Below are 25,285 nucleotides of genomic sequence, written 5' to 3'. Positions count from 1 at the left end.
GGCACTAGTGTCACATGAGGATGACGCGCTGGATGAACCCATCTGAGGGAGTCTGCCTTGGCCTTGATCTGGAACAGTTCACTGATCCCGATGCACGACCAACATGCACTGACGTGTGCCACAGAAACCAGGACTTGGGGGATGACATTTTGTGCCATCGGAATCAATATTTTCCTCTCATCTTCCAATCTGACAGAGGGAATAAAACATTCATGCCAAGTATCCTGGATTTTTCTAATGTGAGTCTCAATTAGAGGGAGAGTGCCACAGTGGCCGCTGCTTTACAGCCCCGCAAACCGGGGCTGCCGCAGGCTGCACAATGCATTAGTCCACGGTGAGCTGTCACAGAGGATTATTTCAACCACGCCAGTCAGCGAAGGGGATGGGCTCCGCTCTGCTGCACTAAAGCGAGGAGAAAGTGTGGGCGGGAGACAGAGAAAGGCAGAGAGAGACACACACATAGGGGGAAACAGGGAAAGAGAAGAAAGTGTCCATTACACCGGGTGGATTTTTTTTTTTTCAGAGCACCGATGTTGGAACACTCTTCTGAGCTGGCGCTGGTGCAGAGTTTGTATGCCAACAGCATGCGCTGCCCCCCCTCTGCAGCCGGAATCTCTGTCAGGAATGAGGACCTGCCTATGAGGTACGTTGGAATTTGGCCCCTCATTCAAATCCGGGCTAGCTTTTGTGGAACAGCCCGGGCTGCGTCTTTGTCTGGGCTGAATATCGTCAGATGGTGTTTTGTTTCCAGTTCAGGCATCCACGCATGCTGTGACTGCGCGGCTGTGGGCAGGCTGGTCTTCCTGTGGTGTTCCTACATATTTACATATGATTTATTCTAATCAATTTCAACATCAATCCCACCATCCCTTGAATTGCCCCCCCACCCCCCCACCCCCCAAAAAAAATCATAATAATTGGGGTTTGCTTTCAAAAAGAATTGCATTAAAATAAACAGCATCTTCCAAGCCTTCAAAAGTCATTTACTTTTCTCCTATTTCAAAAGTTCACCGTAATGATTTAGCTACTTCTAGAAAGTCTAAATAAAGAGCAAGAGCTAAACATGTCAGTGATGCAGGCCTTTGTCTCTGAATCACACAGGCCACTGTCGCCAGACATCTGGTGAAGCCAATCCGGGCCTTGCTGCACTCCCTCAAACCAAAAACAACTGTCAGTGTAAATTATCTTTGAAAGAAAAAGAAGGGACATTTACATCCATCTTGACATTCGGGTTAATCCGGTGGAACTGGAAACGGATGCTGCGCTGTGGAGACTACAGCGGATTTCCTCTAGAAAGCATGATGAAGTTCTCTCTCTCTCCATTTTGAGAGCCTTTAAGTAGGTCGCCATTCTGCAAATTCTTTCATGAAGGCAGTGCTATGAAAAAATTGTGCATCATGGCGACGTGCTCAAAAAGGCATGATGTAGCCCATTTGGGATTATTTTTTACCCTGTGCCGTTTGTCAAAAAAGGTTGTAAATTTAATGCCGATCATGATGATAGTGATGAAGATGATGATGATGATAGTGATGAAGATGATGATGATGATGGTGATGATGATGATGATGATGGTGATGATGATGATGATGATGGGGGGGATTGGAACTTGACTTCCACTGCATGAGAGGAAAACATCTGATGTAAACAAAACAAAAGCATGGTGCATGTGTTAGATTATAATAGGATTACAGAAATAATAATATGAGATTAAGAAGAGGAGGCTATTTTTTAGAAGGTTGTGGCAACTAGGAATCAGCTTTTGGTATACCATAAAAATCTTGGTTAAAAGCGGAGGGGAGGCAAGTCAACATGTATAAATAAACACCGGAGGAACTGTAATGTATGTTACTTACATAGCAAGGTAAAGTGGATCTGCTCTCAATACAAATCCTGTTCCTTTTATAACAGATCTATTCAATACAACCCCCCCCCCCCCCCCCGAGAGCCAATTGAGGATGGGCTGACATTGTTGTATTTTCTTCTCTATGTTAATCAAACCTGATTCTCCAGAGAGGTTTAGAAATGCTGTTTATAGTAGGCCTTCAAGCTTAAAGGCAATGCATGTTGTATTGCGAGCTTGTCTGCATGTAAGGCAAAGTAGGGCGCACATCACATTATGCATGCGAACCTCTTTTAGGCACTGTTTAATAGAGCATACTCCGAATTGTTGCCAAATTGCCTTGAAATAGCTATGGATGAAAGGATTAAATCGGATTTCGTGAATGGGATGTTTCTTAAGGATCGCTATGTATAATATTTTTGGATTGTGCAGCTGCAGGATTATAAGGAATGGTTTGATAATTATGCCAGCCCCCCCAGCATCTATGACAAACAGCACTTAACAAAAACACCCCCCTCCCCAAGTGTAGAGGCCTCGCCCTGCAAGTCCAGCACAACAAAAGAAGATAGCCCCCCCCCCCTCCCCGACTCCCCAGGAAACAACAGCCCAGCAACAAAGGGAGCTTGACCTATGACCCTGTGGAAAAGCAAGACTATGGGAAAAAGTACATTTTAGCATTCTATCTTTTGATTGGATGCTTATGGGGCTAACTGCAACTCTGGGAATAGTCTTGTTTATCTATGTAATCTGATAACGCCAAACCAGCGCTCTAATTTAGACTCATAATAAATGATGGTAATAGGAGCACCATGTACTGGGTACTATATTTAATCATTTCAAATGCCACTCCAATTAGGATCTTCAGATCCCGCACTCCTCCATAGACTATCTGCCCTAAACTATTGTGACATTGAATCCAAAACTGATCTTATAGATCAGCACTTAAAAACAACAACAGATCCTTATTTGATAGGAACCTTCTTTTTAGAAGTGCTATTTAAAACACGGTGAGCGCGAGTAGTGGTGTTGGTTTTCCACAGTGGTGGATCTGGCTATACCTTCTTACATTTCACATATAAATTAAATTAGCTGGACCCTTGTTGAAATTGAAGAAAGTAAAGAGGTTATTCAACCCCCCCCCCTTAACCCGGATCTGTCTCAAATGATTTTAATAATCTCTTATCAGCAGACATCTCATTAATGGAAGGAAACGCTTCATGCTTGGCACGCCCTGGAAACTGGAACACCATTGATGCCCCACTTTAAAAACGACGAATCTGATTAATAAACTACAAATCCCATCAGAGAGGCTGTAATGGGGGGGCATTATCGAGGGGGCGGCTATCTCGTACTTTTTTTTATCGAGGAGACCACGCCTCTGGTTTGCTGCAGCTCGGTGTGCGGAGCGACAGCGGCTGCGTTTCAGTCGTGAAAAGGAGAAACTCGGAACCGGATATCGGTAGCAGGAGGAAGAATAACCCGGATATCGGTGCTCTGGTTCTCGTGCGGTTTAGAGAACGACGCCCCTCCCTGCACCTGCTCCGCCTCGTCTCATCGCCGGAGTTGAGCGGACGTCGCTTCTTATTGTTTTGAGCATGACTTCAGCGTTCAGCTTGGATTACCACTCTCTGGCCGAAAGTCGATTGATGTCTTCAAGCGACGCGATGTAAGTGATTAAAAACTATCGATTGCGCGTCGCGTCGCGCTCCCGTCTCTCCGTGCGCGCGGGCGTTTCGGTATATTTCGCGTTCGAGTCGACTCGATTCAGAGCGAGTTGGCTAGCGTTAGCTTCAACGATGCTAACTTTGCTAATAATTGCGAACCGCTGGGCTGAGACGAGCGAGCTAAAGTTAAAGCAGCTAGCTCAACTTGTATGGCGAGTAAATGCTAACGCGACTCGGACACGACCGAGCGCACTCCCTTTTGTTGCTAACTGCTAAAGTGCCTGGAGGGAGGGGGGGGGGGGGGTGTTGCTAACTGGATACGGGGCGCCCTGCGACCGTCGAGTAACATGTGCTTCCGGGGATCACGCGTTTCGGTATCACCCCCCCCCCCCCCCCCCCAAAAAAACCCCATCGATTAGCCGTTTCCCAATAGCAAATGGTGCTAATTCGTGCTGATTTAACGGTGGCCTTGCACAAACCCAGCGGCATTGTTTGTTAAACTCGTCGGCACTGACCGAGTTTGCGTGACGCGCGGTAGCTAATCAGCGGCGGTGCAAACGGAAGTGCGTCCTGAATAGTTGATGTGTTTAAGTTGACCTAAAGTTGTCTTACTGTGTGTGTGTGTGTGTTTGTGTGTGTGTGCGCGGAGGTGATACTAATGGCTTTAATAGATTAATGGTTAAATCTCAACAGTGCAGCTAGTTGTCCCCGTCCTGGCTCTCTGCTAGCTAGCAGCAGAGCAGCAGACTGCTTTCTCAGGGCTGGTTATAAAAGCATCCGGCTTTATCAGCACTTTTGGAGACCATAAAGTCAATTCATTGATAAGTTAATAATTTGCCATTTTTCTAATATCAGATGGGATACTGGTGGAAGAAGGCCGTTGATGTTTTACATTTTGAGTGTGTGTGTGTGTATATAAGATCTTATCATACACGTTTTGATTGATCACACTGATTGATGTTGGGGTGACTGCTGGACTGAAGTGAAATCCTTTGGCAGCCACAGAGCCGGAGTGCTATGTCAGTTAGCTGAGTGTACTGTGGCCCTTGTGGTCAGGGAGCTGGTGATCTGTGTAGAGTGTAACATGTTGGCACAAGGGCCAGGGTTCACCGTCTACCCTCGCTGTGATGGGACAGCCAGATGTTTTATTCTCGCAGGGCTCCAGTCTTCCCCGTGACCTGTTTTTACTCCTCGTGCTGTTCTTTTGACGTGACGATAATCACGGGACTGCAACTCTGGAACCCTCGTAACCGCCTCTCCGATGTGATGTGAGATAAGGTTGAACAAATTCCTCTGCAAGCTTTGCAAACAAAAGATTGTAGGTCAGGGTTGTGTGAGGACCAGATTCTCTGTCCATGAAATTGTCTGCTGTAGAGGTTGGCTCTAAGAAATAAGTGATGATTATAAAATTGGGTCAAGTTGTTTTTGAGATTATGTACTCTTGTGATCAGCGTTCTTGTGACTTGGAAGTAAATATCACGCAGTCTGCACGAACCGCAGTCAGTAGTTTGGTTGGGACAAGCCGCCTTCGGGATGAATTAATGTGTTTTTTGAGCAGAAATTGCTCATGTGCTGTTGTAGGCGGTGCCAGAAATCACAAAATAGGTTTTCTGTACAAGATGTCCAAAGTACGGCAATGCAGCATAACAGCAGTGTGCACAGTACCGTCTGCTTAGAATCCCACACCGAGACAGAAAACATTTAGCGGCACTTCACTATTGTGTAAACCGGCAACGTATATATATTTTTTATTACTTATTCTGAGCCATAGGAAGCCTGTGTATTAAATGTGTGTACTGCGTGATGGCATAAAGTGAATGGAAAAACACTCTGTGTGGTGTTTTGTATTCAAGTTGTGCTGTTGTTTGTCACACATCAGCATAATGGATGACTGATTAAATAAGTGCAGCAATCACACTCTGTCAAAGTAATCAAGTGTGATTGCTGCTTTTTGGTGGGCTTTTGGTCTCCTTCAGACGTATCCTCGGTGAGGATGCAGCACGTTCTGGAGAACCTTACTTTAACATTTACATTTATGCTCCATCTGAGATTGAAAGTGGCACGGGCAGAGGTTAGTTAGTTTGGGCGTTTGCCTGCTCTTTCACGCAAGCTTTACTTTAGCAACGTCATCCATAACCGCCCGGGACACTTTGTGTGATTATGGGGCTAATGGGGCGGGCCTTGTCATCAGATGCTGGCTGTCTGTTAACATACGGTCCATTCCGGAGTGATTGATCATGTCTGTCGTCGTCAGGGAACAGGCAACAATGAAATCAGGCCGGATTGGAGTTAATTTTGTGGAATATTTTAATAGCTCCTCGTCACGACCGCCGTGCACTGATTGGGGATTAGACCGCTTGCTATGGAAAGCAAATTGCAAACACTGATCTCTTGTTCCTACTTTCTGCTCTAAAGCATCAATTATATTGCAAGTCCCATAGAAAGCAATCTGCAAATCTGAATTTAACAATTAAATATATATAGCAACACTTGAGTGGATTAATGCAAGGACATATAAAAGGAAATTAATTGTATCTAATGTTTGATAATGAGATGATGGCTCATTTCAAAAGAGTTGGAAGTTTGAAGCCAAAAAACATCCACTGATCTAACAGACGTTACACAATGCAACACGCACTTTTTGGTATGCACGTTTTTTAGAACAGCTTTGGGATCCATCAATAAACGCAGGAGGAGAAAAGAAGCGATGTTTGCCAACGAGTGCAAGCCAAATGGGCGTGTGAGGGCTGCAAACCTCTAGAAACCACATGATGATGTTTAGAAATGATCTCCCGCCTGTGGTGGGGAGGTTTTAATATTTGACGAGTATTCAACCAGTGCAGAGTGATTATTGAATAGTACATTTTCTTGAAATCGCCATTTTGTCAAGCAAGTGGCTGCTTTCCGTCAAGCAGTGATGAGACAAAGTCGCGTGGCGTGTGTTGGTGCTGTGACCCCTGATTGTTTAGTGACTAGTAACTCCAAGCACACACACACACACACACACACACACACACACACACACGGCACACAGGGCTTGCTAAATGATGTGCTTTACCAGGCATTCTATTATGAGCATGGCAAAGGTGTCACTGGCCTACTTGCACGGTCAAAACCCGCTGGGACACATGGTGAAGATAAATCAGCCATTTCTGTGTGTGGTGCTGCAGTAAGAATGCAGCCGTCGTGCCTTTGGCTCCGAACGAGTCGTCAGCTGTTGCAGGGCATCTTAAAAATTAAAGCCTGTCGGGAGGAAACATGTATGCAGTCTGAGCACAAGACACCATCACTACTGCCCAGGAGCTCTTTACTGGGTGGTGGAGGAATCTGGGAAGTACGTACCGAGTACATTATTTGAGTAACTCTCCCACTGTTGTGTATGTGAAGAGAAAAGTTTGTTTTTGAAAATGTTGCTGTTCAGCAGGTCATGGGCTTTATTTAAAAAAAAATATATATGACGTGGTGGTTTACATTAAGGATAAAGGTTATTTTGTTACCCTGGTGATATCAAGACGCGCAGATTCTTTGCTTGGCTCAAGTTTTGTTATGCAGCTTCCTTCAGATTTCATCATCATTGACCTCATTCCACTCAGAATTCAATTTTGACGGAGATGTCTTCACTAAAAATGTTCACCGGGTTTCAGTGCATTCAATTAAATTTGCAAAAGAGCCTTGCGCGCGTGTGCATGCGTATGAAAGGCACTGCTACTGAATCAGTTGTGTATTGTGCCTTGTAATTTTAAGTTAAGGTCATGAAGGTGTGTTTCATGTCATCCAAGAAGACCTCAATAAAAAAAAAAAAATTCTCATCTTCCAAAAAACTATCTGGCCTTAAGAATCTTTTATTGTGCCAAGAACATTTCTGTTTCATTTGTAAGTCTCCAGAAATATGCGTATTTATCCTCCTGCTTCCGTGTTGTGGCGCCTGTGCCTCGCTTTGCTGAACGTCTTTACTGATGCTTGCAGCAGCATATGCTAGCAGCCTATTATAGCAGCTTGACAGCAGGGGGGACCCATTAGGACCGCATGCCTGTTCAAAATCCCTTTTGACAAAATGGAGAAATAAGATCTAGGAAATTCCATTTATTTATTTTTTTAACCAGGTTTGTTTCATCTTGAGAAGTCAGTGTCCTGTAAAATTACCACTTTTTACCTTCTTTGAGCGAGATAAATGGGACAGACATTTTTCTGGTAATTCAATCTTGGTTGTTCGGGTGTTTCAAGATTTGTATTTTTGCTGTTATGTTTCTCTTCAATCTTCAAAGTGCCCGTTTGCAAAATGGCGTCAGCAAGTGCCGCTGACAAAACTGGATGAATGGTGTCACCCGCAACCGCTGTGGCCCCAGCAGACGAAGCCTTCGACGTGTTCCAAGCGTCTCTGACTCGGCCCATTGTGCCGTAGAGGGACGGTGAATGGTGTTCTCCAGCATGTAGGAACAATATGCGATTGTTCCCACGCTGCGGAGAAGAAGCCGTAGGTCAGTCTGTACCATCGCCAAGAGCGCCTGAGGAGACGCGCTGCAGATGCTCTCACCTGCTAACCAGTGATTCCAGGTTTAGAGCTCCGCCGTGCCGTTTGCATTTAGCTTCGAGCTCGTAGGAGGGGGGGCTCGCAACCCTGTTTTGGTATAGAGAGGGAGGCTTTTGTTTGACTGGATGTTGTTGTTTTTTTAATGTTATTATATGACTCTATTGAAAGCCCCCCAGGAAAAAAAAAAAGCATTTGGATTTCAGAGGCTAAATAAGTGTGATTTGTTAGCATGTCTTTCAAGTCCCTCAGGGATTTGGGCTTCTCTGCAGAACGGCTGGGATCAATTTGTAAACGATGGATGGCTCTCGTCCAAAGGTCTGTGTGTAACTTTACTAAGGCACGATTACGTTGTTGTCTTTAGCGGCTTCAGCCTGCTTTTCTACGGTGCTAATGATCCTCGGCCCTCCTTTGTCTGTGATCAGTCATTTTTAGTGCTTCTCTCTTTGCCAGAGCATTTTTTGTTGATTGGATTTGTGCATGACTGAGATGAAGGTGACTTTATTTTTTTAACTTGCATTCTTATTATGTTCGCTCAGTTTAGTCGGCTAATAGTCTGACACGTGTTATTCACACTGTAAATAATTTAGTGGTCCATAATGGATTTATGTATGATGTACAGCATATTGAACAAATAAATTATCTGGCAGATAGGATGGAATATATTATATTCAATGGCTGATAATTATAGTTTAGCCATTGTATAGAGCCAATAATGCAAATCCAGATTGCTTTGACTGACTTCAGAAGCTCGGTGTCGCCAAGTTCCTGCACAGCAATTTATCGCTTCATCGGATGCAACTGGGAAGAGTCCTTGGCTCGACATGAAACTCTCATCGATGTGGATTCATTTAGTTTGATGACGACTTACGCGGAAGATGACTCAATTGCAGTTAATAAGATGTTTGTTTGAACGCCAATCAGCAACCAAAGTTTTCAAAGCGACGAGGGAAAAAAAACGAAACGTTTTTGGCCGGCTGAAGAATTCCTTAAAGTACTGAGACAAACTGAGCATGTTGCTGTTTTTCTCTTTTCATAAAGCGTTTGCTTTTTTTGCCCGATGTTTTATTGTGACAGGCCAATAATGAAATATATTACTGAATACCATTTTTCCATGATCAGAAAAGATGCAATACTTCTTACCCACTAACTTTAACCTATAAAATGCATTCTGTTTTAAATTCTACTGCTAACTAGAGATTTCTGCTCCTCAGCAACGGCGGCAAGATGAACGGCTCCCTGGAGCACCTGGACCAGCCGGACCCCGACACCATCAAGATGTTTGTGGGGCAGATCCCACGCTCCTGGTCAGAAACAGAACTAAAAGAGCTTTTTGAGCCCTTTGGAGCCGTGCATCAGATCAACATCCTCCGTGATCGCACCCAAAATCCCCCCCAGAGCAAAGGTAAGGTCCTGATATGAAATCCATAGATTAATAGTTGTATGTTAGTGCATTAATAATTAAAGAAAACAATATGTACATACTTGTATTTCTGACTTTGTTTGTCACACACAACAACCCCCCCCCCCAGTAAATTATAAAATGATTGTTAGTTCCATCTATTATGAACCTGCTCGTCAAGGTGTTAGTTGCACATTTTACAAGTACAGATTAACTTGCACCACTATGTCCACTGTTGTCCTCCATTCGCCTCACCTGCAGTGGTCGGGCAAGATAAAACTATTTCCACCTCGTCCACCTTGCTATTTCAGCACGAGCCCTTCGGGCATGCTGGTACATGCAAAGCAGTATTATGTGGCCGGCGTGTTTCTCGCCTTCAGTTTTCCATGAAAGCATCTATAGAAGCTGTCGTTCTGTCGCTATTGACAGAGGAGCAAAGTGTCTCCCGACTAACTACGGCCGAATAAAGTAAATGGTAGTTCCTGATGTAACCCTCTGAGGTTCCTAACAAATGTAAATTCTTTTGAACGTTGGACTCGCCGTGGTTAATGGTGCAAATTCAAATCGTGGGACTGTTTGACGCCGGGCCGCGTAGAAAGGGATCCTTTGTGCTGCGCTGCTAATGGATTCATAGACGACGCGCGAAGCCGAACCGAGCTGTCTGGAGCTGTTTGGTTGTTGCTAAAGGTCTCTCGTCAACCGTCACCTGTAGTTTCTGATGCATGTCCGTAACACTCTGCATTATTACCCGGAGCCTTTTTATAAGCTGCTGTTTCCTTGATTCTTGGAGGAGGAAAGACTCGAGAGCTGTCTGACCAGCTGGTTCGGTCGGATTTGTCCAATTTAGGACAGACTGGCCTGACTTTTTGTTTTTTATGCTCTCTCCTGAAACAGTTTGGGCATAAAGTGGGTTTAGTGTTGTCGGGTCGTAAAGGCAGGAAGTCATTGAATTTCACATGTTCTTTACACCAACAAATTATATATATATATATGTATGTACACACACACACACACACACGATATCCTCCAGTGTGTGTTTTAAGTCGTTCTTATATACAACCAATGCTGTTGACTGAAGAGTGTTTTTTATAAATAGCTGAGCCCCCCCCCTGCTCTATTCAGCACCTCAGCTGCGATGGCCTATTGACATGGTAATGCCATGTTAATGTATTCCAAGCGATAATCACAGGCTGGGTGAGCCAGTGATTGCTGTGCTCAAGCCAACGCTACAACAGCACTCTCGTGCTCATCAATTTCACCACGGACTTCCTTTTCCGGTAGTCCTACTTCAGTCGGACCTCCCCTTTAGTTTTTTTGAGCACCGTGACTTGATACTTTCTGGTTTTTGTTTTTGCAGATAACGCAGCCTTCACCTCCATCTCGGTCGTCAGCATTGCTTTGTTTTACTTTAATCCCCACTTCTATTTTGGTTGTTTACTGTTAGATTTGTGCGCGTGTGTTTTTTTTTTAGGTCACATCTACTGCAGGTCATAAAAAAATCATCTGATAACTGTCACTGCTCTCTGGATGTTTTATTTAGCTCCAGTAAATTGTAGGCAGGGCTAAGCAATGGAGAGAGAGAGAGCTCAGCTGGTTGTGAGAGAAGAGAGCAGCTCGATGCATATTAGAGTTCAGCAGCCCCCCCCCCCCCCCCCCCGCGGCCTGAGAGCTCCAGTAACGGCGTAATACACACTATGTAGGTCAGAGACGCTGCAGTGCTCCACTTCTCCAGCCCAATGAAACTGACAGGCTGGAACGCCACCGGCGGTCTGCTGGGACGGAAGGATGAGAGGCTTTTTTTTTTTGCCTTCCCTCCCCCCCCCCGCTCTTTACTTCATCCCCTCCCCCACATCTCCCCTCTCCTCCCATGTTTCCTCTTCCCTTTTCTGTGACTCCTCGTCTCGTGTGGTGCCGTTCATGTCTCTTGTGTGTGACTGGATTGTTATGTAACGTGGCGCCACTCTCCTTGTGTTGATGTGCTGCTGTTGTCCTTATTGACCGTCGATCGGGGCCTCCTGACCGTTATCCAACGCTCTGGACAACTCCGTGATCGTGTCGTACAGCAGCTCGCAAGTACATCAGTACTAGGGGTGCAGAAAAAAAAAATCGATTCTCCGATATATATTGATGCTTTGTTTGCCCAGAGAGTTTTCATCCACGAATATCGATGCGTTAACACCCCGTTCAAATCCCCGATGTTCCGCGTAGCCCTGAGATACGGCGTTCTGATTGACAGCGCGGTTGACGAGGGACATTACAACCATTCGGTGGTGAGTGCGGAAGGTCCGCTGATATGCACATGGAGTGTTGAAAGTCATTCTAGCTAAGCTAATCGCGCTCGCTGCGATGCTAGTAGTTGTAAATAAGTTTGTATAAACGAGTGTGTTCCTGCTTAGGGTTTGTTCGAGCTGTAATATTGTATGTGTGCGCAAAATTCTTATTGAAAAGTAAGAGATGAGGTGATTAAGGAATGTGTGACCTGTTTACAGGTCGGGTTCTGGTAAAGGGCGGATCCAATCCAACACTGGAAGTTGGAGTCTGACTCTGCCTGTACGAGCCATATATTGTGTAATTGATGCTTTCAGTTCAATTAATTAAATCCAAGTCACATCTAACAGTTGATTCTGAACACATCCTGTCACATGTCGTTCAACACGTCGTAGGGAAGAAATATACGTCCATCCATTTAACGTCTCTCGTGGTCTGCGGCGGTCGTCTGATGTAGTGTTTTGTAATGCCGTTCTCGTCTCCTACCCACTTGTCTCTTTCTGTCCTTGTTTCTCTGCAGGATGCTGTTTTGTAACTTTTTATACTAGAAAAGCTGCACTTGAGGCCCAGAATGCACTGCACAACATAAAGACCTTAAGTGGGGTGAGTAAGCACAGTATGGCCTGCATCGACTGCTTTGGCCCCTCTACGTCCGCGGTGCAGCCTTCTGAGCTGTGCGCCGGCTGATAATGAGCTCTCGGCTCACTGAACGCCCGTCTAGCCTGAGAAAATCCAGCCCCCACAATGCACTAACATCACACTGAAGAGCGCTCTGCACCTCGGCTCGCTGAATTGATGGCTCGGTTTGACCCCCGATACAAAAGTGGGTTAAAGCGGGCTTGTCCAGGCAGCTGTTTTACACTAACGGGGCCCAACTGCCACAAAGTGGAACAAATGATAAATTCTTGTTTTTGTGAATCATCTAATTTGTATTTCCTAAAGTCTGAGGCGTGAGTAGAGACAAGTTAAAGCGTATTTCTTCTCTGTGGGTTGGGTCTGGTCTCTAAATTCCCTTCCTGATTTATCCAGGAAGCTTAAAGCCTAGTCGAGTGGAATAAAAGCAATTGCTTGTTGAAAGTTCTATCAGAGATGGACAACAGAACACGGCAATATTCCCCCTGGTGGTGGAAACTAAATGTTGCAGGCAGCGTTCAGGGCTCGTTGCAAATACGGCAGAATGTAAATGGCTCGGACTGCATCTGTTCACGTCTGTTAATAACAATAAATGGCTTTACAAAGCTACTTTTTGTTTTCAATCTTTTGATCTGCCACAATGTAATTCATTTAAATAAATACCTCAAGATGAGGGCTTTCTTCATTTTTTTGGTGAGATTAATTGGATCATTAAATTACAGATAATAATTAAGTAGTCTCTTGACAGCGATAAGTATACAGACCCAGTTTTCCCACTGACACAGACATTTCATATCAAGTGTGGTTCAGTCCCTGAATCTCAACCCCCTGTCATGTTATTACCAGCATTGATTGTGTGACTGACTGTTTGCATGCTAGTGGCAAAGCTAATCTTTCTCTGTTCCTGCTATCGCTCCTTTCTGTGCCGGCCTCTTCTCGGTCCGGTACGTTAGCCAGCATCCATACTGAGCAGACCATCTGTCTGCTTGTCTTTGGCGCTGCTCCCAAACAAGCCCCATCTTTTTTTTTTTTCAACCTGCGCAGGCATCTCGTGTTTTATCTCTTTCATGCCAACAGTGTGCTAAAAATGCATTCACTGTATTCTGTGAGTTGCCATGGACAAGCATGCTCACAAGATGGCAACAAATGATATATTCGGCAGTTGATCTGCATCCACTTTGTCACAGATGGTTTGAGAAACACTCCAAATTTAGATGTCAGGCTGGCACAAATCAGGGACTAAATTAAATGTAGATTAAATTAAGATGTAAGCAACGGAGAACTGATTTTGCTTGTCAGGTCTGTCTGTAAGAATGTTCTAAAGACGAGGGTTTGTTGATTGGAAGAGCCGATCTGTTCAAGCGCACTATAGGATCCATACACTTAGACGTGAAATAAGATACTGGAGCATTTGATCCCAGCCAGCAACTCGCCCACACTTCGTCCCGAGTCTGGCAGCGGTGACGTATGATGGTTTCAGAACGAGAGAGAGAACAAAAACAATCGGTGGAGAGACGGGCTTGAAAATGAGAGCCTTTGATGAGCGTTTGAGGCTGTGCACCTGCTCGGTTTGTATCGGTGACGGGTGCAGCGCAAAAATGTTTTTCTGCTTTTCTTTATTTCAGATGCATCACCCTATCCAGATGAAACCTGCTGACAGCGAGAAAACAAGCGGTAAGTGGATTCACGTGAAATCTAGGTCGACACCGGCCGATGGATCGATATTTGTGGGAAGTCTTTGAAGAGAAAGCTTAACTCCACATGAATGGAACGTGAGATAAAAAAACAAAAGTTATGTCAATATTTAATGCTAAAATAAGTCCTTGGAAGGAATTTATTCTTGCAGATGTGTAGCAATATGCAGCTTCTATACAGCGGGACGGGTTAGTTGGATTACAGGCTTTATAGAGCGCTAACGGGGGGAGAACAGTGGAGCAGGCCCTGGGGTACATGAGGAGACCCCAAATGGATGATTCACTCATCTGTCTTGGAGACGCTGAAGAAAAGACATAGAAATTAGTACCTATTGGTTAACACCTTTAGAGGCAGAAAGTATGGCACCACGACGAGGAGAGAGCTCAGAGGCAAAACGGAGGCGCCTGATTTACCGCCTGATTTCGCGACTCCTCAATTGTTTGGGTTTAACTGAATCGCTGTTCTCTTTTCGTCCCTCCGCAGCGGTAGAAGACAGAAAGCTCTTCATCGGGATGGTCTCGAAGAAATACGGCGAGAACGAGATCAGAATGATGTTCTCCTCCTTCGGGCAGATCGAAGAGTGCCGAATCCTCCGGGGGCCAGATGGCCAGAGCAGAGGTGGGTGTGCTTGTCGTGTTTCAAGCGCAGGCAGTGCGTTCCTGGCCCCTCCCATTATCGCCAGCAACGCTGGCGATAACGAGTAAATATTCTCGTTAAGTATTTAAACCGGCCCCTCCGACCCCCCCCCCAAATGAAGGGGATGGCCACCTCCGGTACTGCCCGTCGCGTCGCTGCAGTCGTACCTCCACGTCACGCTCATCACATCTCGCAGTGAATGGCCGCCGCACTCGCCGTCCGGCACAATGGCGCATCACCGTGGCAACTGCTCGCTGCTGGCGTTGGTGGGCTCAGCTGGCAGGCGGCTCGGCTCGGCTCCTCTTTTACGCCTCCTTCATCGCACTCTGCAGGCCTGGAATTAGCCCGTCATCGCACCCCCTACACGGCTCCCTACTGCATAAAGCCTCCGGTGTCGATGTGTGTTATTAAACCTCTGAGAGACACTTGGTCGTGGATTTCTCCTTCTTTTGTGAATGCACCACGCAACCGTAATTTGAGACGTGCCTTCATGCCATTGTTTGCAGGATTTGTATATTCAAGCTAGTCGAAGCCTTTCAGTGTGTATTTGTGTGCATTTTCCATGTTTATAATCACCTTCTACTGTTTTACTGTGACACCACATGCTCAAGCCTCTCTGGAAATGTAATCTGTTGATCACTGTGCTCGTGTGACTCGTGTTCCTGTTCTCCTTGTTGTGTTCTTTCTCAGTGTGCTAACCATCGAGGGTGGTTCTGTGTGCTTGGGAGTTGCCATTCTTTGTACTGTAATGTGTTTTTTGGGGTGCCATAACGAGTTGTCCAAACCTTTTGTCTTGTTTTGTTTTTTCTTGTCCCTCCCTCCCCTCCCTCTCCTATTGTTCCCCCCTACAGGCTGTGCGTTTGTCACATTTGCTACCAGGGCAATGGCACAGAATGCAATCAAAACCATGCATCACTCTCAGACTATGGAGGTACTGTACCCCTTAGCACCTATGTCTCCCCCCCCCCTCCCCCCTTCTCCCCTCATACATTCTGCTGCCCCTTGTGTCTGAAAGATGCGCGGATGGTGTCCGTTCATCCCGGAGCATGCCATTGCCAAACCATTAACTTTAGTAAAATAATTGTACGAAGCTGCTTCCATTGCTGCTGAGTCCTGCGCTAACATGATATATAGCTGTCATAATTAATTTTGCGCTAAACAAAGTGCTTCTCACTTTTTGACTCTAATATATCAGAGCATAGCCCCCCCCCCCCCCCCAACCATGTTCCATGATCAGTCTATATTCAGAAGCACAGCGCTGGTGGCCCACAGCGTCAAATATAGGTTAAGGAATTAACCTAGCATGGAGCAGCTACTATTTTTAGATGTCTTCAGAAAGTGGGTCTTTGCCTTCATGCAGCCATTAGTGTCTCGGCTGTAGTGGAGCAGCAATAATTTAACGGCTAGCAGTCCAGAGCCTCCTCAGTGAAGTGTCAGACCGTGTCCAACATGGAGTCAAACGCGCCTCCCTGCTTAGCAGAGCACACTCTGGTCCGGCTGCTGGTATCGCCTATTTAGCCATCATATCGTTACTTCCCTAATCTTCGGCTGTGGGTGGAAGGCACTGCTGTTTTCAGAAACCGTTTTCCTCGTCCAGCCCTCATCCCTGTCTGGCCTCTCAACTGTCGCAATACTTCTGCACCGCATGCTTTCCTGTCCATACGTCTGTCTGAACAGTATGAGATGGTCTGTGAGACTGTGGGCTGTAATGGCCATTGGCGTATTCTCATCCGACTGTCGTGTTTTTATGCGTCGTCTCCATTTGTCGTCTGCTCGTCTGTGGACTCGGTTTAAAAAGATTTCACCGTCTGCAGCCGTGTCCTGTGTTCCCTTTTGGAATGTGGCCTGGCCCGGCTATTGCATGGCTCGTGTCCTCTCTGTTTGATGAGTTCTGATTACGAATGCGACAGACAGTAAAATTAGTGTACTTAGAGGTAGCATATGATGCGTCGTCGTCAAAGAAATCCCTCACACCGACCACGTCCTCGCGTCGGGAAATCAACCGACTTGTTCCTTGGTCTTCCGGTCGGTCTGAAGTGTCTGACCTCTTGCTCCAGGGCTGTTCCTCGCCTTTGGTGGTGAAGTTCGCAGACACGCAGCGGGATAAAGAGCAGCGGCGCCTGCAGCAGCAGCTCGTACAGCAGATTCAACAGCTGAACAGCGCCACCACCTGGGGGAACCTGGCTGGCCTGGGGAACATCACGCCACAGTACCTGGCTGTAAGCGCGGCTCAAACACACACACACACACACACACACAGCCCTGTTGTATCTCGTAATGAATTATGTATTTTTTGTCTCTTGAAAATATATTAATTGGACTCTTAGATTGTCTGGAGGGTGTGGGGGGGTTATCAATGGGAAATTCTGTTTCCTAACAGACAGCACAGAGAATCATGGGTTAAAAGAAGAGTTCATTAAAGCATCTGATGCTTGTCCTCACATGTCGAGTTTAATAGCCCTAACCTGGCCTGAATTTCCATGCGACTATTTCATCATTTAAGCCTTATGGCTTATCTTGTTTGATTAGCTTTCTCTTAATTTGTCCTAAACAGTTGCTCCAGCAGGCCACGTCTACCAGTAACCAAGGCAGTTTCAACAGCATTCAGAGACTAGGAGGTGAGTTCACTCTTCAGGATGCTGACGTGCGAGGTGGATCCTCTGTAACTGGAACAAGCGTTCTTTTCACGCTGCTGACCTTGTGAATCAGCGGTCTACGCCCACATGAATGTAGCTGCAGCAAATTACTTTCTCAGATCAGGGACACATTAGTAATCGTTGCTGCTGGCACGTAACCGTTTCTTGAACAAATTATTAATCACAATCCTGCGAGAACATTCAAGTCCATTGGGGTTTGAGCGGATTTCCGGTTCGTCCACCGGAATGCAACGCTAACCAACTGATCAGATGTTGATTGAGAACACGATTGGAAAATAAATAAGTACTGCGCGCCGCTGTCATGTTCCACTAATGGTGGTAGCTCGACAAGACGGTGCGTGCAAAGGGGTGTGGATGACACCGGAGTAGCTGTTGAGTCTGCAGTTTCGGACCGTAGTTAGCAGCCCTGAGAATAACCGGTTAGCTCAGCAACGTGGCATGATGCTTCTGTGTGTCTTGTGATGTATTATATTTAAAATATGTGCACGGGTGATGCAGTAGTCTCGCATTTCAGCGAACAGAAAGCTCAGAGGTTTGTACTGTGAAACGGGAACACAACAGTCTTCCCACCCTGCTACTTGCCATCATTTCTCAGATTGGACGGTGATGGTGTTCATGAGAAATGAGAACAAGATGTATCACAGTGCTGATGGTTTGTGCCCCCCCCCCCCAATTTATGTAATTTATGCTCAGTGGGAGAGACGACTGAGTCAAGTGTGACACCTAGTGGTAAAATATGGAACACTGGTCGGAATTAATACCAATACTGCAATCTCTGGGTACCGGTATTCTTTGGATACATTTGGATAATCACTTGTGGTGTTTTGCTCCCTCAGCGGGCGTGAGCCCCCTTCAGCTGCAGAACTTGGCCACATTAGCTGCCGCCGCTGCTGCAGCCCAGAGTTCCGGCAGCCCGACCTCCTCCGGCGGCCTGCCAAACGCTGCAGCCCTCGGAGCCCTGGCCAGTCCGGGTAAGCAGCCAAGTGACTAGAAGGGTAGAATGTGCATGTGCAATAATCACCGCCGTCGTGCGCGAAGAAGTCCTCGCAGCAGCGTTCGCGGTTATGGTTCTTTCGGTTTGTTAAATCTCTCATGACAGTCGAGTTATAACCAAAAAGTCCTTGATGGGTTTACATGAAACTTGGTGGGTAGGTTTGGTGTGTGACAGAGGAGCTGCTAAATTCTGGAGTGGATTATTATTATTTTTTTCATCTTGTTTGACATTTTGAAAATCAGCTTTTCCCTCCAACATTTATATAAATTACAAATAATTGAACTTAATTTGTCACACTGCTAAATTCACATGTTATTTTTTTAATATTGAATATTTAAAGCTAAACGTAAAATCAGTGGCTAGGAAAGTCAGCCAATCGGTTTCCCTTCACATTGTAAATGTGCTTTTGTTTTCAAAAACAGGTTCTACAGCAGTATCCGGTGCTGCCATGAACACCTTGGCATCCTTGGGTACCCTGCAGGGTCTCACTGGAACCTCTGTAGGCCTCAACCTGAACGCTCTCACCAACAGCGTCGGTGAGAAGTCATTTTTAAATGGCACTTGCATTGATGACTTTCAGTGGCCACAGTGTCATCTACAAGTGGAAATGGTTTTTTCCGCCCCCTGGTGGCCAACAAAAGTATTGCTTTGAAACATAAAAACGTTTAAGCCATAGGTGAACAACCCGTTCACTCTTTTTCAGGTATGGGGGCCATGAATGGAGGTCTGGGAGCCTCCATGGCCAATGGGTCAGCAACCAGCTCCATGGACGCTCTAACCCAGGCCTACTCAGGGATGCAGCAGTACACGGCCTCAGCACTTCCCTCCCTCTACGGCCAGTCTCTCCTGCAGCAGAGCATCGCTGGCAGTCAGAAGGAAGGTGAGAAGTTCCTCAGCCTGCACCAGAAGACTCGAGCAGCTCGTCTTCAGGAGAGTCGTTGTCCTGCAGTTCATTTCCGGATCCATCCATCTGTTTTCTAGATTTGCGGTGAAGCTTTGTCTGCAGTCTACATTTGAAACTAACTTTACCTTTTTGATTCTCTTACCAAATGGAGTAGGGCCAGAGGGTGCCAACCTGTTCATCTACCACCTGCCGCAGGAGTTTGGGGACCAGGATCTTCTGCAGATGTTTATGCCTTTTGGAAATGTGGTCTCTGCCAAAGTCTTCATTGACAAGCAGACCAATCTGAGCAAGTGCTTTGGTAAGTGTGAACCCGAACCGACGGCGAAAGGACCTGCACTTTATTCTCTCTCCGCCGTGAAATAGTTGCAAGCATCCGAGCCTCAACGTCTACGTCTTTGTTCTTCTCAGGGTTCGTCAGCTATGACAATCCCGTTTCTGCACAAGCTGCCATCCAGGCCATGAATGGTTTCCAGATTGGGATGAAGAGGCTGAAGGTTCAGCTGAAGCGCTCCAAGAACGACAGCAAACCCTACTGATCCTTTCCCCGGGGCCTCCCCCCCTCCCCCCCTCCCCAGCTCTAATGCTAGCACTGCTAGGGTAAGTTCACCCTCCAGCCAAGGTCACCACAGCAGAGACTCAGTGGGGCTCGGAGAGAGGAGCCCACCACAGGAGGGAGACCCACTCTGTTAGAAAAAAGAAAAAAAAGGGGGGTTGCAATGATCTTTCCACATTTTACTGTATTTCATTCCGCAGTTTTATCATGTAATTTGAGTCGGATTAAATATTTAATGTATATGATTATTTATGACTATCACTGGAGTCAGTGTTCGCTGGAGGTATTTTATGTCCCAGTAACTAGTGGAGAGCATCAGATGTGTTTCCATGCCATTTCATTGCCTTCAGGTCAAGCTAGCTGGGCTGACTAAGGATCAGTTGTTGCGTTGAAGGGCTGAAGCCACGTAGATCACGAGACCAGAACTTCAACCGGCGTTTGGCTTTTTTTCCTTTCTTGTTGCTTGTAGTCCGTCTCCTTCATTCGTCATCCTCAATGTTAAAATCCTCTGCACTTTGGAAGTGTTCTGTCTCTGCGCTCTCGTCTCACCCTCTGTCCGTCTCCTGTAAAGCCACGTTGAGCTAGGCTACCTCTTTTCTCTATTAACATCCTCTTCCAGTTTATTCGTCCATCCATCCTCCAAGTTTCTCACAAGAGACTGGCCTGAGATGGATCTCCTTGGGTTCAAAGTATACCGTTTGCATGTTGGAGTCTCCCATTATGTCAGAGTGGTGTCATTTCCTTAAACGTGTGTATTTTTGTGTCAGGAGAAAAGGGGCGGTATGTTTTCCTGGCTGTCCTTTGTGTTGATTGGCAGTGTTTTGTTGGTTTTTGTGCCTCGTGGCTAAACGATTTCTAGTGCTGTACCCCTAACTTTCTCTTCTCTCCTTTGTCTTCTCTCTCTCTCTCTCTCTCTCTCTCTGTCTCTTCCTTTTGTGTTTTTGTTCCTTTTTTTTAGAACAAATCTCCATGCCTGCTTGTTCATCATTAGCCTAGCATGTCTTCATGATGTTGAAAGCCAAGCCAAACTCCTGGCCTCATCATCCCACCATTGTCTGTGATGTCTCTCTAAGCTCGTCTGACCAATACCTGGCAACCCACTGACCCTTGACCTTAGCTCTACCTGAGTTTTCTGCATGTATGTTCATTTTTCTTTGTTCCGTATAGAAATGTGACAGGTGAGGAGGAGAGGTCAATCAAATAAATGTGAAGACGTACCTGCGTTGAATCCATTTAAGATACTTTTTTTTTTGTGAATGTTTTAAAAACCTGTGGGATTTCTTATTTTTTAATTTAGCTTTGTTTTTTTATGTTGCTTTCTTTTTATCTCAGTAAAGTTCATATGAAAGTCGCATTATATACAGGGATTGGCACACGTGTGCTATTGGTGCCATTAGCAATATGTTATCCTCTGAAAAGAAAGTGATACAGACCACTATACAACACTTTTGAAAGTCTGATAAGTAAACCCCTCTTAGTGTTCCGTAATGAACTCCACATTTTGTGGGCTGTGCGAGATTTACGCCAATCTTATTTGAGAAATATATTTCCTTTTCATTTAGAAAATACTCTGTATTTTTCTTTCCTTTTGAACTATCGATGGCACAATAAAAGGTACATTTGCTCGGTTTAGAGAAATGACTACCTACATGAGTCAACTTTTTTAGAACTGATTCACAAATAGACAATCTGTGGTTTAAATGCACACTTAGATTACCTATATTTTATACCATTGAATCTATAGAAGTTTAAACTAACAGAACCCAGACAAAACTCTGGGTTTTTTGTAGATTATGTTGTAATGTCATCTGTGTCGGAGGGGCCGGTCTTCAGTGTATTACATTTTTAAAGAAGACTAAAATTCAGTTTGATTAGCTTGACTGCATAAGAGTCATTTCTAGTGAATTAAAAACACACAAAGAAAAAAAAAACTTCCTCTGCTTTAATTGTAATTTTGATTTTTCGGGGTGGGCAGGGGAGAATTTCTTTTTCTAAAAAGTTCACAGTGTGTAGACTTAATTTTTTCATCCCTGCATTTAAGAAAAACTTAGTATTCAACTTCCATGGTACGTCTTGTTGACTTTCTTTTTAATTTGTCATTAAATTTAAATATGGATGTTTCACTTTGGTTTTCGTTGAAGATGATTTACAGTGTCTGTAAATCACACAGATGCCAGAAGATGTCAGTTTATTTTTTAAGTGCCCATGTGTTTTTGAAGTCGGCATACTTTCCTGTAATATGACTTCCTTTTTTTCTTTCTAAATAGACACGCACACTTGCATGCACACACGTGGACACTGCTACACACTATACACTTTGAGGTTGCAGATGTGGGAGCCCCTGAAGAGGAGATCACTCGGACACAACGCAGAACTGTGGGTCCCTGCACATTTTCTAAGCACACTCACACTTGCTTTTCAGTTTCCCTCTGATTGTTCTTTTGACTTCCTGTGTCACATTTCAGTCGTACACAACACATTTCTAAAAAAAAAGAAGAAAAAAATTAAACCACAATAGCGTTGGTTTACAAACACATTCCATTTTTTTCAGCACAAAGTTTACACTTTTTTAACTGGGGTGGTATTTAGTCTGCTGTACTACAAAATAAAAAAAAACCCACTTCAACCCCCAAAGATGAAGGGTTCCCTGAAACAGTGAATCTGATGGGACTCAAGAGTTATCAACTCAGGGGATTTTTTTTTTGTATGTGCAATTAGGCATAAAGGATTGACACAAAATGCACAATTGTTACCATTTGACCTTTTCAGTTTGGATTTTTTTAATTTTTCTGTTGCCTCAAATTTCATGCATATTCCAAAACAATCAAAAGGGTACCAAATTTGAAGCTGTGCTTGAGGAACGTGTTTTTGTTTTGTAAGGAACAGTGAAGCACAATTTGTGGGAGCTGAATGTTTTTGCAGAATGTCTTGTGTATGCGAGATTATAATCCCAACGATTTTCAAGGTACCACTGGTTCCACTTTTTAATATCGGCATGTGCTTTTACGGTGTTTATTTTCCTTTCTATCCAAATGCAATACAATAAAGTGCCATATATATACACGTCTAGAAACTGCCTACACATCCTTATTAGGCCTTGGTTTAGAGATTGCTGCATTTAGCCTTTTGTGTCATGAAAGCTCTTGTCACTTGCTCGTGCCCCCCACCCCCCCACTCTGTGTTTGTTCAGTTACTAGTAAATGTGTATTGTGATGTAATCAAATTGAACACTTGGTTTAAGAAATGTAGATAAACAATAAACTTCCCATACATTTGAAGGTTAAACCTCTTTCTTAGTGGGTGTGAACTTGTGTACTGTATGTAACACTTGGCGATACAAATCGTGGGCTGTCAACCGTGTCTTTGATTTCAGAAAGTCAAAATCTAGCTCAATTCTTGGGCTCGATGCCGTGTTAAGATCTCGGGAACGCTGAAATGATTGCGGGTCTGCGGAGATGCGCGGTGTGTATGGCGAAGTGTTACTGTCGGTGAATAAAAGCACAATGTACAGTCCACAGCTGGTCCCAATAGGAACTCGACTCACTTCAGGGGCTTCCATCACAAGTCAGCTCTCACAATCACTTTCTTTATTCAGTGTTTTCACATTCTCAAGTGCTTTTTCTTTTTTTTTTTTACAGTGTGGTAGCTTTGCATCTATATAGATATTGTCTTGATCCAAAAGAGTAAAAAAACAAACAAAAAAACTATTTTCTTGTCTGATAATCCAGTAGTAGTTTGTTCACGTCCCATAAATAATTTAATAGGTGTTTTGTCTTTATAAAAGCCAAAGTGGGTGCATCTCGATGTGATCTGTATTATACAGTCGTTTTTCTGTTCAGCCAATAGCAAATTATTATTTTAAGGTGTGTGGGATGTGAAAAAGAAAAACATGCACAGGCTTTCCAATTTCTACAACTGGTTGTTCATATGTATTTTGTACCAGTGACGCTTTTTATATTTGAAATTAAAGGGGGAAGGGGGGGGGATCTATATTAGGGGTGGGAATGTCTGGCCTCTCAATGTGGCCTAGTCTTGACCAGGTTTCGAGTTTGGCATCAAGCATTTCTGTTTTTCTGTCTCTTTTTTTGGGCCTCTGGGGGGAAAAAAAAAAAAAAGCCTGATTTTGGATTTTACTTGGATATACATGTCCCTCACTTCCTTGCTCTTTCAGTTTCGGGGGGTTGGGATCCTCTCAATAAAGTTTCATGTAGTATTTGTGCTGTCCACATAGTTTAATGGTCATTACAATTTCAGCAACTTGTGTGAAATGTTAGTCTTAGTTGGGGAGTTAACTGCTTAGTTTGAGCCTTGCTTTTTACCTAGGTAGACTTTTCTGTTTTTCCCATAGAGGCGTGTGTAGCTGAAAGACTGTTCTTTTTTTTTTTTGGTCAATGTTTGTTCATGTGTGGTGTGTTTCTTTGCCTATGTCTCCAAATTAAATCATATCCCGTAATATTGACTGTGTCTGTTGTGCTTGTGCAGTCTTGTAAAGATATTTTACAAACTACCCCTCCCTCCCCCCAGTGTGTCATGTCTGGCTAACTTGTTTTTCTTCGTTATGCTTCTCCTTGCTTATTTCTGATCAGTGACAGGCGGAGGAAAAGCAGGTCTTACCTCCAGCTTATAGAATACTCGATGTGATGGGAAGGGTTGGTTACGACAATCGGCTTGCAACATTGAGAATTTGTCAAGGGATGCATTTCCATTGAATGCAAAAACCGGATGTAAAAATTTGATGATCAAATGAATCGTTTCAGGGATTCGGCATCTCGGCTACGGTTAGGTTTGGGTTGTAAATCAAGATTCATGTTGCAGTGGAGAATATTCCACAAAAATGCATATTTAAGAATGTTTGATACGGATCGGACTTGGACCTGCGGAAGAACTTACTGGGATGTCGTCTAGTTTTTGTGAGAGTTGGCCCTCAACTTGGATGTAAAACTCGTAAATGTGCCTTAAGGATAATTAAGAAATGGATTGTTCCTACGGATGAATGTTTATTGAATACAATGTATATTTGTAAAAGCTGCAAATTAAAAGACCGCTGTAAAAATCGGTTTAGAGAAGGATCATGAAAACCTGCCTTACAGACAGATGTACAAACAATGATGAAATGGAAAGTAGAAGTTTATATTGGCTTTCTAAATTTAGTTCTTACTTGAATTTTGGACTTCTGATAATAAAAAAAGAAACCAGAGGACAAAATGATAAGCAGATCAATTGGGGGAACGGAGGAAGTGGGGAAACCTGCACTGAGCTCCTTCAGGTGAACGACACCCAGCCGCTGTGGGTGACGCCTGGGTCGAAACCAAAACCCAAGGAGGAGCAGCTTTTACTGAACAGAACGGCTCCACAACATGATGTTCACGGTGAAATGTCCACAACGCGGGTAGGACAGGCTGAAGGGGGGGCCAGAGGCCTCAGCTTCTACCAAGGTTCGAATATCTGGATCGAATATAACCAAACTACCGCAACATGCTGAAATCTCAGATCCAGTTTTCAGGCATTCGG

The 25,285-nt window shown here is 44.6% G+C and overlaps 1 protein-coding gene across 1 annotated transcript; it reads left to right on the top strand.

Moving 5' to 3' along the window:
• The first annotated feature begins 530 nt into the window (after positions 1-530).
• On the top strand, positions 531-24,233 carry LOC137893920 (CUGBP Elav-like family member 2). The gene is made up of 14 exons (XM_068739375.1): positions 531-643; positions 9,247-9,437; positions 12,223-12,305; positions 13,961-14,009; positions 14,514-14,648; positions 15,518-15,597; positions 16,724-16,885; positions 17,221-17,284; positions 18,160-18,294; positions 18,740-18,853; positions 19,021-19,197; positions 19,376-19,519; positions 19,630-19,818; positions 20,733-24,233. The coding sequence occupies exons 1-13, from the start codon at positions 531-533 to the stop codon at positions 19,755-19,757; spliced, it is 1,575 nt and encodes a 524-aa protein (XP_068595476.1). The 3' UTR covers positions 19,758-19,818; positions 20,733-24,233.
• The last annotated feature ends 1,052 nt before the right edge of the window (positions 24,234-25,285 follow it).

Source organism: Brachionichthys hirsutus, chromosome 5 (genome assembly GCF_040956055.1).
Source record: "Brachionichthys hirsutus isolate HB-005 chromosome 5, CSIRO-AGI_Bhir_v1, whole genome shotgun sequence".
Classification (NCBI taxonomy): Eukaryota; Metazoa; Chordata; class Actinopteri; order Lophiiformes; family Brachionichthyidae; genus Brachionichthys; species Brachionichthys hirsutus.
Note: the sequence above shows the minus strand (reverse complement) of the source record. Positions and strands in the feature narration are given on the sequence as shown.

Coding starts and splice junctions, on each gene's coding strand:
- LOC137893920 (XM_068739375.1), top strand. CDS start 531: ATGTTGGAACACTCTTCTGAGCTGGCGCTGGTGCAGAGTTTGTATGCC. Junction 18,295..18,739: donor CGGAGCCCTGGCCAGTCCGG/GTAAGCAGCCAA, acceptor TTTCAAAAACAG/GTTCTACAGCAGTATCCGGT. Junction 19,520..19,629: donor CAATCTGAGCAAGTGCTTTG/GTAAGTGTGAAC, acceptor TGTTCTTCTCAG/GGTTCGTCAGCTATGACAAT.